Source organism: Eptesicus fuscus, chromosome 15 (genome assembly GCF_027574615.1).
Source record: "Eptesicus fuscus isolate TK198812 chromosome 15, DD_ASM_mEF_20220401, whole genome shotgun sequence".
Lineage (NCBI taxonomy): Eukaryota > Metazoa > Chordata > Mammalia > Chiroptera > Vespertilionidae > Eptesicus > Eptesicus fuscus.
This window is the reverse complement of record NC_072487.1, coordinates 32,753,720-32,766,329: the sequence shown is the minus strand read 5'-3', so window position 1 is coordinate 32,766,329 and position 12,610 is coordinate 32,753,720. Positions and strand designations below refer to the sequence as shown.

Here is a 12,610-nt window from a genome sequence, read left to right as displayed (position 1 = left end):
GTCTCCGGTAGAGTTGGGGGGGTTTTCCTTGGCATAAGGAGGCCCACGTCTATATGCATGGGATGCCGGTGTGCTTTTCTGGCACTTTCTGAAATGAAATAACAGAACCTTTCCTCAGGAGTGCATGCTCTGTTACGTGTCTGTTTGTTTCCCCCACCCTACAGTTCAGGGCGACAGCTCAGTGAAGTCTTCATTCAGTTACCTTCGAGGAAAGAATTACCAGAATACTATGAATTAATTAGGAAGCCGGTGGATTTCAAAAAAATAAAGGTAGATAATTTTTTTTTTTTACAAACTTTTTTTTTTTTAAATAAAGAAGTAAATTCATTGAAATGATGATAGGATGTGGGTGGTGGCATCTTGTCTGATCGCCACTGACACCCACCCAGGGCCGGTTGCCGGAAGGGCTGGGATGTCCTTGTGCCTTTGCATGTCTGTTATTTAAACACCTTGCTGAGAGCTCCGTTTTATTATATCGCATTTTATTGACGTTTCAGACTCTGCAGACCCATTGCTCTTTGTGTTTCCCACCCTATGCTCCTCCTTCCCCCTCGTAAGAAGGCACGTGCGTGGGAGGGCGGGCTCTCTGGACCGCACCCCTGGATTGTGCTGTCCCGCACCCCAGGCAGGGCTAAATGCTGAGAAGACAAAGGGGAAATTGGGTTTTGGGAAGCAAGTAGTAACTGTTGTATTTTTCTCTCCTTCCTCTTTTCCTCAATTTTATCCCAAATTCCCATCAGGAAAGGATTCGTAATCACAAGTACCGGAGCCTGGGCGACCTGGAGAAAGACGTCATGCTGCTCTGCCACAACGCTCAGACCTTCAACCTGGAGGGGTCCCAGGTGTGTGTGTGTGTAACGCCCGAAACACTCTCACCTTAAACTCCCTGTGTCCCTTTAAGTAAAACATGGCATTTTCTACATTTGCACCGTGGCTACTCCCCTGGCAGAAGGAAAATGAAAAAGCAAAAGCCTGAATTCCATGCTACCTGCATAAGTCAATGGAGGCTTTGGCATTTTCAGACCCGTGCCAGCTCTTCTGTACCGTAGCTGCACCAGCTCCTGCTCCCACTTCCCTCACAGGCTTCGCTCCTCGTTGGAGGAGGAATTCAAGTCGGTCACTGCATGTAATGCTTGCAGCAGGAGGTCAGCCTGGGCTTCTATAGATTGTGCATTTGATTCCTTTTTTCTGATTGTAACCTCGCACCGGGAGTTGAAATTACTATGATTTAAAACCAAAAATGTGCACGCTTGCTCTCACACACACACACACACACACACACACACACTCACACATATTGCCAAAATTGCTTACCAGAATTTCCTTTTCTTCAGGCCAATTGCAATTCTCTTTACTTCCCCATCCACAGTGAGCAAGCTTAACAATATAGAAGGGACAGTGAATTTATGAAAGATAACTAGGGGAGGACACTTTCACTTTAATTCCACTTCAATTCCACTCACCTTTTGTGGGAGCCCCCGTTTTCCTATGTGCTTTTCTGGCCTAATGCTCCTCATACCCATGAAGAGAGGCCAGTGTGTCTGCCGGCCAGTGCACTGTGAGCCACCACTGAATTCCTTAGGCCACTTTCTGGGTCTGGCTTCTTGACCTTCATGTCAGTTCCAGTCACTAACGTGGAGAACACGGGAATCCTCAGGCTGTGCCTTGAACAGGCTGTCCGCGTCTGGGTTAGTAGCAGTAAACAGGAGTACTGTTTGGACCAAAACAGGTCTTGAAAGCAAACCTTGTGTGTTCAAGACACTTTTCAAAGACAGCTGAGATGAAAACCAGGACACAGAGGGTAAATACACGAGCCAACAAGGAAGTCTTTTTGTGAGTGACCATTGATAGTCTCCGGATAGGTTTTGGGGTCCTTTATAATACGTGGCAACACTGTGCCAAGTCCCCTGTCCCTTTCCAGCCCCACAGCCCCCCTGGCTGCCACACTCACTGTCTCACCCCTGCCATGGCCCGAGCCTGGCTTCCCTTCCAGCCCACCCTGCGTGTGAGTTGATCTTTCCGGGACCACCCTCTTATCCTGTCCTTCTACTGCCCACCAAGCTCTGTGGTTCCCTGGGTACTGTTGAATTCTCGAATAAATTTCATCTCCATAGGCTGTTTTCTGAAGTTGTGCCCTACCCTAGCTCTTCAGCCTCATTTCCTATGAAGTGAGGCACTAACTAAACAACTTATGGTCTAGTCAGACTAGTCCCTTAAACACCTGCTTCCCCGGATGTGCATGCAGCTGTAGGAAATACTGCAGGGAGCCTGTGTACCCCTTCATCATCACAAGGTATGACACGCTGTGTGACACAGTCCAGTATCATGACCCGAAAGTTGACAGAGGTTCAACCCCAGGTGCGTCTTTTTCCCTCTCGCCTGGCCTTTCTCGCTTGCTCTCCTTTCTCACCCCCAATGGAACCCTCCTCGCCTTTAAGATCTAGCTCATCTGTGATGTCTAGCTAGTCCTACCATGGCCTCATCCCAGTGCTGACCCCCCAGGCCTGTGTCCTGTTGGACTGTATTATTGGGGGCTCACCACGAGTGGCCGGGTGCGCGGCTCATCTTTACAGTAAAGGAATACAGCCCTAGAGAGCAGCGGTCATTTTTTCCTTTTTTATTTTTGGCTTAATTTTATCATTTTAACCATTTTTAAGTGTGTAGGTCAGTAGTGTTCAGTATATTCTCATTGTCATGCAACAGATCTTCCTCACTCTCATAAAACAGAAACTCTCTTGTCCCCATTAAACAACTCCCCACTTCCCCCTCCCCCCGGAAACCACCGTTCTACTTTATTTCTATGACTGACTATTTTAAGATACCTCATAGGTGGAATCATTGAGTATTTGTAATTGGCTTGTTATTTTACTTACTGTAATGTCCTAGGGTTCATCTATGTTGTAGCATGTGGCAGGATTTTCTTCCTTTTGAAAGCTGAATAATATCCCATTATGTGTATATTCCTCATTTTATCTATTCTTAGTGGACATTTGGTTTATTTGTACCGCTTGGCTATTGTGAGTAACGGTGCTGTAATGAACATGGGTGTACAAATATCTCTCCAAGTCCTTGTTTCCAGTTCTTTCGGCTGTATACCTATGAGTGGTACTTCTATTTTAAATTTTTTGGAGAAAAAAAACAAGGAACATTTCAGAACTTCATATCTCTCAGCAACTACAGGGCTATGCTCAGGTATGTAGGTACACGAAAAATAAAGTATTGATTGGAATAGTATTGGCTGGTACTGATAAGCTCAGGAAGAAAGAATAGCTTCCATTTTGTTAGGGGAATTGCATTTTAAAGAAGGTTGCTTTGCCACACTATTGGATAGACCAATTCAAATAAGAAAAGTTTTTTAAACTACTTTTATTGTCAAAGATGAGAGGATTTGTTACAGAAGTCCACCCTTCTCTCCCAGGTGCGCACCTGTACACACAGACACAGAAACACACAGACACATACACACTAAAATTATTCCTACTGCATATGGACTTTTTCCCATAAGAACGTGTGTGTTTGTTTTAGACTCGGGCTTTTTCCTGTTTGATTAGCCTGTAGGCAATAAAGCTGGCACTGATGTTCCCAGTAAAACCCTGTGAAACGAAGCCGGCGTGCTTCACGAGGAGGAAGCGCCCGCTGCGACTGCGAGTCTTGGGCCCTCAGCTTGTCGTTTCTAACAGATGCCGCTTCGACCCTTTAGATCTACGAAGACTCCATCGTCTTACAGTCGGTGTTTAAGAGCGCACGGCAGAAAATTGCCAAAGAGGAGGAGAGCGAGGACGACAGCAATGAAGAGGAGGAGGAGGAAGATGAAGAGGAGTCGGAGTCGGAAGGTAAGCTCGGGCATCAGCGTTGGCACAGGCGCTAAAAAATCAGACGTTAGAGCCAGACCGATCTGCGTTCCGGCTTTGTTCTGCCATGTCCTTGCCGGGCTACCTCAGACAGCGAGCGACTTAACCCAGCTCAAGCTCAGTGTTCTCCTCTGGAAGATGAGGCAATGCGTGCCCCCAAGCTCAGCACGTGGCAAATGCTCACTGGAGGTTGTGCAAACCAGTGTAACAGGCATTTTCTGCCAACATCGTGGTCAGGACCTCCTACCTGTTCCTCAGCACAGTGGTTTTGACAGCTGGGCTCCACCCCGAGTCCCAGATCAGTAGCCTGCACTGGGGCCGGAGGGTCAGTGTTTCTGGCGAGTTCCCAGGGGCACTGGTGCCGCTTGGCCCAGACCACCCAGAACCACCGCTTGAGAAAATAATGGTTGGAATGGGGTCCATTTTATCCATCGGGGACCAGGTACTGATGGTGTGTTTATTGAAAATGTTGATATTTTGTTCATCATGTACTTTGGGCATTAATTTTGTGTTTTGACAGCGTTGCGTGAGAATATTTGTCTCGATGCCTCCCTCAGTTTTGTTGCCCTCTTTATTTCTGCACCCACGGGAAGTGCTCGCTCGCGGCCATCCAGAGTCCCACCCTGGTTGATAACCCTCATCTTCCAACGTTAAATCTGACTTCAAAAGTCTATAAAAGTTTTTTCTTACCCCATACCTCCTCTCAAAGTAATAAATCCCAGTAGTTTATGATCTGCTCTGTCAAACAGTACAGATACGCTTTAAAATTTATTAGATTTGTTCCTAATTACATACTTAGTACAGACAACTTGGAAGGTATTTTTTAAGAAAGGAAAATTTGTATAATTTTATCACCCAGTTTACATTTAACGTTTTGAGAAGTTTCCTTCCAGTTTTTTCTACACCTAAGTATTTTGTTCATAAAAGTAGAGCACACTGTTTTATAGCGTGGTTTTTCTATTTATTGGGGGCATTTTCCCACAGCAATCAGTGTGGTTGTGGTGTTTTTTTTTTTTTTTTACAGCAATTTATATTACCATTCATTAATGAATGTACCAAAATATATTACTCTAAAGAATGCTGTCCTGAACATTCTTACCCATAAGTCATTGCAAACATCTGATGCTTCCATATTACTACACAGCTGGAGTTCACTTCCTTGACGCCAGTGCCCCGTCTGTCTCCACATATCCAATATCAGCCTTCCGAGTGATACTGCCTTTTATTTATTTAACCATTTTCCATTTTATATGGTTCTCACCCAGTGCTTATATCCCTGCATTTGATGAATAAACCTACATTATCTTAGCTAGGTATTTCCTTCTGTAGAGCTAGATTTCTCATCTGTTTTCAAAGAACTGCCCGCCCAGCCCATTTATCAGTTTTACTTCTTCTATCTCTCTCAAGGCTTGGTGTGTTAACTAGCTGTTGCTGTTATTACAAGTTCCCACGAACTCTGTGGCTTAATAAAACAACTGATGATGTAGATCTGTCAGTCACAGGTTCGGTGTGGGCAGCCTGCATGCCTTCCTGGGGGCCCCCGGTGAGACTCCTGTGCTTCGACACTCTCTTGTGCCTCCTCTTCTTACATTTTCGGTTTTCTGTGGAGGTGTAATGGACTTAGGACATCGTATTAGTTTCAGGTATACAACGTAATGACTCGATATTTTTATGGATTGTGATGAAGTGATCACTATAAATCCAGTTATCTTTCGTCATGATACATAGTTCAAAAATTGGTTTTCCTTGTGATGAGAACTTTTGAAACTTCCTCTTAGCAACTTTCAAATATGCAGGACAGTATTGTTAGCTGTCCTCCTCCTGCTGCACCTTAACCCCATAACTTATTTTATAACTGGTACTTTGTGCCTCGTGACACTTAAGACCTATTTCGCCACTTTGCAACCTCCAAATCTGTTCTCTGAGCTTGTTATATATTTCACATATAAGTGAGATCATATGGTATTTGTCTTTCTCTCACTTCACTTAGCATAATACCCTCAAGGTCCATCCATGCTGTCACAAATGATAAGATTTCATTTTTTTTATGGCTCAGTATTCTGTTATATATATATATAGATAGATAATAGATATAGATATATAGATATAGATATATGTAGATATATCTATGTCTGTCTATATCTATAGATATAGATATATATATAGATATAGATCTATATATATATACACAGATATATCTATGTCTATCTATAGATATAGATCTATATACATATAGATCTATATAGATATAGATATACATATATATATATATATCTATCTGTCTGTCTATATCTAGATATATAGATCTATATATATATATATATACACACACACAGATATATCTATGTCTGTCTCTATATAATATAGATATAGATAGATATATCTATATATATATATATATGTATAGACATAGCCAAGATATAGGAATAAAATATAGATATTATAAATAATATTTCAGTGAACATGGGGGTGCATATATCTTTGAGTTAGTGTTTTGCTTTCTTCTGATAAGGACCCAAAAGTGGAATTGCTGGATCATATGCACCCCTATTTTTGAGAGGATCCTCCATTCTGTTTTCCAGTGGCTGCACCAATTTACACTCCCACCAGTCGTGCACAAGGTTTCCTGTCTCCACATCCTCACCAGCACTTCTTACTTCTTGAAATTTTGATGGTAGCCATTCTAACAGGTGTGAGATAATATCTCACAGTGGTTTTGATTTGTATTTCCCTGATTATTAGTGATGGTGATGTCAGATTGTTAGTTTTTTGTTGTTATTGAGTTGTATGAGTTCTTTATATAGCCTTATCAGATATATGAATGACAAATATGTTGTCACATTTCATAGGTTAACTTTTCATTTTGTTGAGGTTTCCTTTGCTGTGCAGTAAGAGTTTTAACTTGATGTAATCCCACCTGTTTATTTTTGCATTCACAGCCTTTCCTTTTAATGTCAAATCTTAAGGTCATCTCCAAGATAGATGTCAAAGAACTTACTGCCTGTGTTTTCTTCTAGGAGTTTTCTGATTAATCTAGTTTCACTCCTATGTATGTGGCTGTCCACTTTCCCCAACACCATTTATTGAAGAACTGTCCTTTCCCCACTGTACATTCTTTCCTCCTTTGTCATAAATTAATTGACCATATATGGGAGGTTTATTTCTGGGCTCTCTATTCTGTTCCATTAATTTCTGTGTCACTGTTTTGATTACAATAACTTTGTCATATAGTTTGAAATTAGGAAATGTAGTACCTCCAACTTTGTCCTTCTTTCTTAAGATTGCTCTTTGGCTATTCATGGTCTTTTGTGTTTCCATAAATATTTTAGGATTATTTGTTTTATTTCTGTAAAAAATGCCACTGGAATTTTGATAGGGATTGCACTGAATCTGTAGATTGCTTGCTTTGTGTAGTATGGACATTTTAACATTGTTAATTCTTTCCATTTAAAGAGCATGAACTATGCCTCCCTGTATTAGTGCCTTCTGCAGTGTGTTATGTTCAGTGTATAGGTCCTTCTCCTCCTTGGTTAAACTTACTCCCCCGTGTCTTCTTCTTCTTGAGACCCACCAAACATGATATTCTAGCAAAACTGGCTTGAGTGAGAGACCCACATTCTCAGTGACTTCATCATCAAGTCCTAAAAGCGGTGTTCTGTGGAACAGATTTTCTTTATACTTGGGGATACACACCTGTATTTATGCTATAGCCGTTGAACACCTCACCTCTAAGTGCTTTTGTTTCTGTCCTCCGAATAGCCCTGTGAGAGGGGAAATGAGGGCCGCGTCCCTGCGGGCTAATTTAGCAGACCACGGTTAGAAGCTTGCCATAGGAATATGTGCACCAGACCGCCCCCAAATTCCGCCAAGGTATGCCAGCCACGGGCTTTATGGCACTTCGTTTCTAGAGGCAAAAAGCTGGGAACCTTAGCACCCATCCCTAGGGGACTGGTTAAAAAAATCACAGTGTACACATAAGGTGGACATTTTCCAGGTTGGTACATAGAAATGTCCCACAGCTGTGAGAAGAAAGCATCGTGTGGATATGAGCATACAACAACCCCTTTGGGGTAAGGGTATAAAGGGCATGTGTGTACACACACAGGGGTGGCTATATGTGTAGGGATGGATGTGTAATTCTTTTTCTGGCAATAATCACCAGAACGAGAACAGTAGGTAGAGAGATGGGGGAAGGAAGCTTTCATGTTCATTTGCTTGAGTGTTTTGTTTTTACTTTCCATTTTGAACCTTTCTATGCTGTCAAAAGGAAATTCAAATAGTTGGATTTTCTTTCTTAAATGTCAAAGTTCTATGTCTACACCACCCCCTCCACAAAGTAGAAGGGGTCCTCGGTCCCTCCTGTGGCCTGTGGAAGGGGTGCGAACCAGACAGGACGGCAGAAACCAGGAATAAACCACGAGTGATCTGGACACTCCTGCACCTTTGGTCTGTCATCTTCCTGTGCAAATGAGTTCCCTGTGACTCCTCACTGCTGTCTGTTTTGTTTCCACTGTAGCCAAGTCTGTTAAGGTGAAAATCAAGCTCAATAAAAAAGACGAGAAAGGTCGGGACAAGGGAAAAGGCAAGAAAAGGCCAAATCGAGGGAAAGCCAAACCTGTGGTGAGCGACTTCGACAGCGACGAAGAGCAGGAGGAAAACGTAAGTGGGGCCGGGCCGGGGCCGCAGCCCTCTCCGCTCCGGGTTCCCGCTCAGGCTTCCTTGTCCTTCCCAACCTCCTCTCTTTATTACCTAGAAATGAAAACGTCAAGATTGGGTGAGATTTCATTTCTGATGGATGTGCACGGAGCTGCCTGCTTATACAACAAGGAATTTGGGTCTTTGTTTATTGCTTTTTTAATAGTCTTCAAAAATGAAAAACACTAAATCTAGTTTCCTTCCCCCCTTTCTTATCTTCCCACTGCTTACTTACAGATAGAGTTTTCTCCAGGGCCAGTTAATGTTTTATCTCCTGACCCTCAGCATGTGCCTAGACAGTAGCTATGTATAGATGGAATAAGGATTAGATGGAAGAATAAGAAAAAGGGATGTCAGAGTGCTGGGTTTGAGTTGCTTTTTAAAACACTGTACCAAAAAAAAAAAAAAAAAAAACAGGTGAATTTTTAAGTATCTAGAAGTGTTATTGTTAATAATTTAAAAATTCAGGCAGCATTTATGGAGCCTGAAAATAAGTACCTTCCTACGTGCCTGTGTGGAACTGTATTTAACCAGTCAACTACCACACGTCCAAAACGGAAACCATCCCCGCACACATTTCGAATTTAATTAAAAAAATCAATTTGCAATTAATATTATAAAAATAAATATATTACAATTCGGGTGTTCTTGAATATTTTCACCTGAAAATTCTCACGAAAGATGATTTAAAAAAATATATATTTAATTGCTTTTTTACAGAGAGGAAGGGAGAGGGATAGAGAGTCAGAAACATCCATCAGCTGCCTCCTGCACACACCCCACCGGGGACGTGCCCGCAACCAAGGCACATGCCCTTGAGTCCGCAGGCCGACGCTCTATCCACTGAGCCAACCCGGCTAGGGCACGAAAGATGATTTTAAAGTTGGTCAGGGCTGCCACTTAGGGAAAACATTTTTTTTTATAGATGCGCGTGGTGTGTGGGGAAGGTCCGCTGCTTGGGTCTACAGACGCTTAAGGCGTGCAATGGGTTAATGCTTCTGTTAGCACCGTGGGATAGATGCTACATAAATCCCTGTTTAGGTTATGTGTTTTGCTCAGGTGACATAAATAGATATCAGAGGCTGAATTCAGGTGCAAATAGCTTGACTCCGTGGGTGACCAGGGGCAGGGACTGCTCAGAGCTCGCCTTCGGGAGCGGCCTCCACCTCACGCACTTTGCAGAGGACCTCGGGTTCCCACCCTGACTGCTCTCTTTCTGGAACATTCATTTTCCATTACATTTAAAACAATGTGCTTCCTTCAGTAGATATACCAGGGAGTAGACAGCAAATGCACGGCACTTTTTCCTCCCATGACTTTTCTAAAACATGGCGCTAAACATAACCTTTCAGGCCAAAGCGAGAGAGGGAAAGACTGGCACGGAGGGTGGGTGTCATCCTCCTCCCGTAGAACGGAGAGGCGTTAGCTTTCCGACACGTCATTTGTTTTCTGCGTGGCCTTGTGGTGGGTTATGTCGTCTTTTCCTTGTATGTAACTTCATTCCATTTTACCTTTGACTTCAGGAACAGTCAGAAGCAAGCGGGACTGATGACGAGTGATGGACACGGACCTTGTTCCAGCTGAATTCCTTCCTCCCCTCTCTCACTTCTACCCAGTGAGTTCATTTGTGGTATGGGCACTGGGCTGTTTCTATATCATCACCACCACCTATACACTAGCTTTAGGATAGTGCCAGACAAACATATGCTATCATGGTGTAAAAAAACGCGCACACAAATATTTGTAACATATTGTGACCAAACGGGCCTCAAAGATTAAAACAAACAAAATAAAAGCTTTTGATGGAAAATATGTGGGTGGATAGTATATTTCTATGGGTGGGTCTAATTTGGTAATGGTTTGATTGTGCCTGGTTTTATCACCTGCTCCGATGAGAAGATTTTTGTAGCACTGATAACCAGGAGAAGTCATTCAAAGTCACTGGTTATTTTATTTTTCATCAGGCAATTTTCAAGATTTTTATTTGTTCGGTATTTCTTTTTTTTTTTTTTACACTGTGGTACATATAAGCAACTTTAATAGGTGATTAATGTACAGTAGTTAGACTTCACCTGCATAGACATTTTTCCATTTTATGCTCTATGACCTAAAAATAAAACTGCTTTTTGAATTGTATAAGATTTATGTCTACTGTAAACATTGCTTCTTTTTTTTTGCTCTTGATTTAAAAACAGGTTCTGTTGAAAATGCTATTGAATATTGCAGTCTATATAGTGCATTGGATGGCTTTTTTTTGTCACCCTGATCTCCTATGTTACCAATGTGTATCGTCTCCTTCTCCCTAAAGTGTACTTACTCTTTGCTTTCTTTGCACAATGTCTTTGGTTGCAAGTCATAAGCCTGAGGCAAATAAAATTCCAGTAATTTCCAAGAATTTGGCGGTGGTGCTTTCCTAATAAACAGATAACTTAGCTCAACAAATGTTGCTTCTTGTTTTTGAGTTCCAGAGCATTGAAACCCTGGTGCCTGAGTGACAGGCTCCTGCCACAGAACATTTGGGGGGCGGGGGGGGGGGAGAGCCATTCTGCTGCAATGAACCACGTGTATCACAAGGGAGAGGAGTCTATTGCTTGGGTGACCTTAAACTTGCACAGTGGCGGGGGTGCTGCCGTGGACTAAGCGCCCCCTCCCACTCTTCCTCAGCGGTTTACATTGTGTACTAGCCAGAAAATCTTCCTTTAGTTCACTCCAAGTCAGTAGCAGTTAAACTCATTTAAAAAATTATTTTCTAGGAACACGTTTTTTTGTCATCTATAATAATAAAAGCGTAATATGCTAATTAGACCAGAAGACCTTCTGGAGGAAGCCGGTGCTGGCAGCCAGGGGAAGGAAGGCCTACTCTTGCACGAATTTTGTGCATCGGGCCTCTAGTCATAAAATAAATGCATATGGGCATTGTAGAAAATGTGGGCAGCAAGCAAAGGACAAAGAAATCTTACCACCCAGAGAAAAGCGCTTGAGATGGCCAGTGTCTGGGAGGAGCTTGGAAATCATCTCTCCCATTCACACAACAAGAAGAAAGCTGAACAGACTGAAAATCAACAGTTCTTAGATCAAAGCACTGAGGTCATAGGGCAAACCAGCTGCCCCCCAAACTGAAGACATACAGAGGCAGACGCAGAGAATCACAGCCTACACCAGTGATGGGCAACCTTTTGAGCTTGGTGTGTCAAACTTCACCAAGAAACTGAGCATAACTAACTCCAAGACTCTTGTCGCAAATGTTTCATCCTCAGGAGCAGCAAATGTTTCATCCTCGGCTGCGTGTCATCAGAAATGGCTACGCGTGTCAGTGCTGACACGCGTGTCATAGGTTCGCCATCACTGACCTACGCAAAAGACCAGGAAAACCTACTCCAATCATGAACTGCTGGAGACTCGGAGTGGACAAGTTTGAGAGAAAACCTCCAGGGGGTGCGTCTTAGGAGGGGGGAAGTAGCCATTTAAAAATATGCCCAGTATCTTTTGTCCTCAACGGAAATTTTTCCCAGAGCCTAACTGACCTGAACAAGGGAAATAAACACCCATCTCCAGTATTCTCTAACCTTCCCGTCTCTCATAAGGGGGGAAAAAAACAGCTGAGTACTTGTTCAAGGTCACAGCTCGGGGTCACAGGCTCACTACAAGACAGACCTAGTCATAGGCTATAGAGCATCTCCCCTACCCGGCTTCTCCCTTCCCCTCACCACCACATCAGCAGGCTTCTGTACAGCAACAAGGTAATAACAATGGAAAGAACATGCATCTCAGGTCACATTTGTTAATTCTCTGGGAAAACAAAGACAAAGGACACAGAAACAAGGACAGCAGAGGAAACTTGAGCCTCTGACACTTAAGCTTCAGTAAACAGAGAACACAGCCAAACATAAAGCCTCGCACTAACGTATCGCAGTCCTCTTTACCTAGTACACTGGCCCACTTGCAACAAAAAAATCACAAGGCAAACTAAAAGACAATGTGTTTTGAAGAGACGGAGCAGGCACAGCTATGGCAGACATCAGGATTATCAGACGGAATTTGAAACAACTGATTAATATGCTAGG

At 42.9% G+C, this 12,610-nt stretch overlaps 1 protein-coding gene across 4 annotated transcripts in view; it reads left to right on the top strand.

Annotated features, from left to right (window-relative positions):
- SMARCA2 (SWI/SNF related, matrix associated, actin dependent regulator of chromatin, subfamily a, member 2) overlaps positions 1–10,982 on the top strand; it is a 182,252-nt gene extending 171,270 nt beyond the window's left edge. For all 4 annotated transcript variants that reach the window (XM_054727542.1, XM_054727540.1, XM_054727541.1 and 1 more), the window contains 5 exons: positions 165–270; positions 741–842; positions 3,701–3,833; positions 8,368–8,510; positions 10,070–10,982. In XM_054727542.1, coding sequence (XP_054583517.1) covers positions 165–270; positions 741–842; positions 3,701–3,833; positions 8,368–8,510; positions 10,070–10,105 — 520 coding nt within the window. In that variant the 3' untranslated portion in view covers positions 10,106–10,982. The remainder of the gene's footprint in view (positions 1–164; positions 271–740; positions 843–3,700; positions 3,834–8,367; positions 8,511–10,069) is intronic.
- Positions 10,983–12,610: the final 1,628 nt, after the last annotated feature.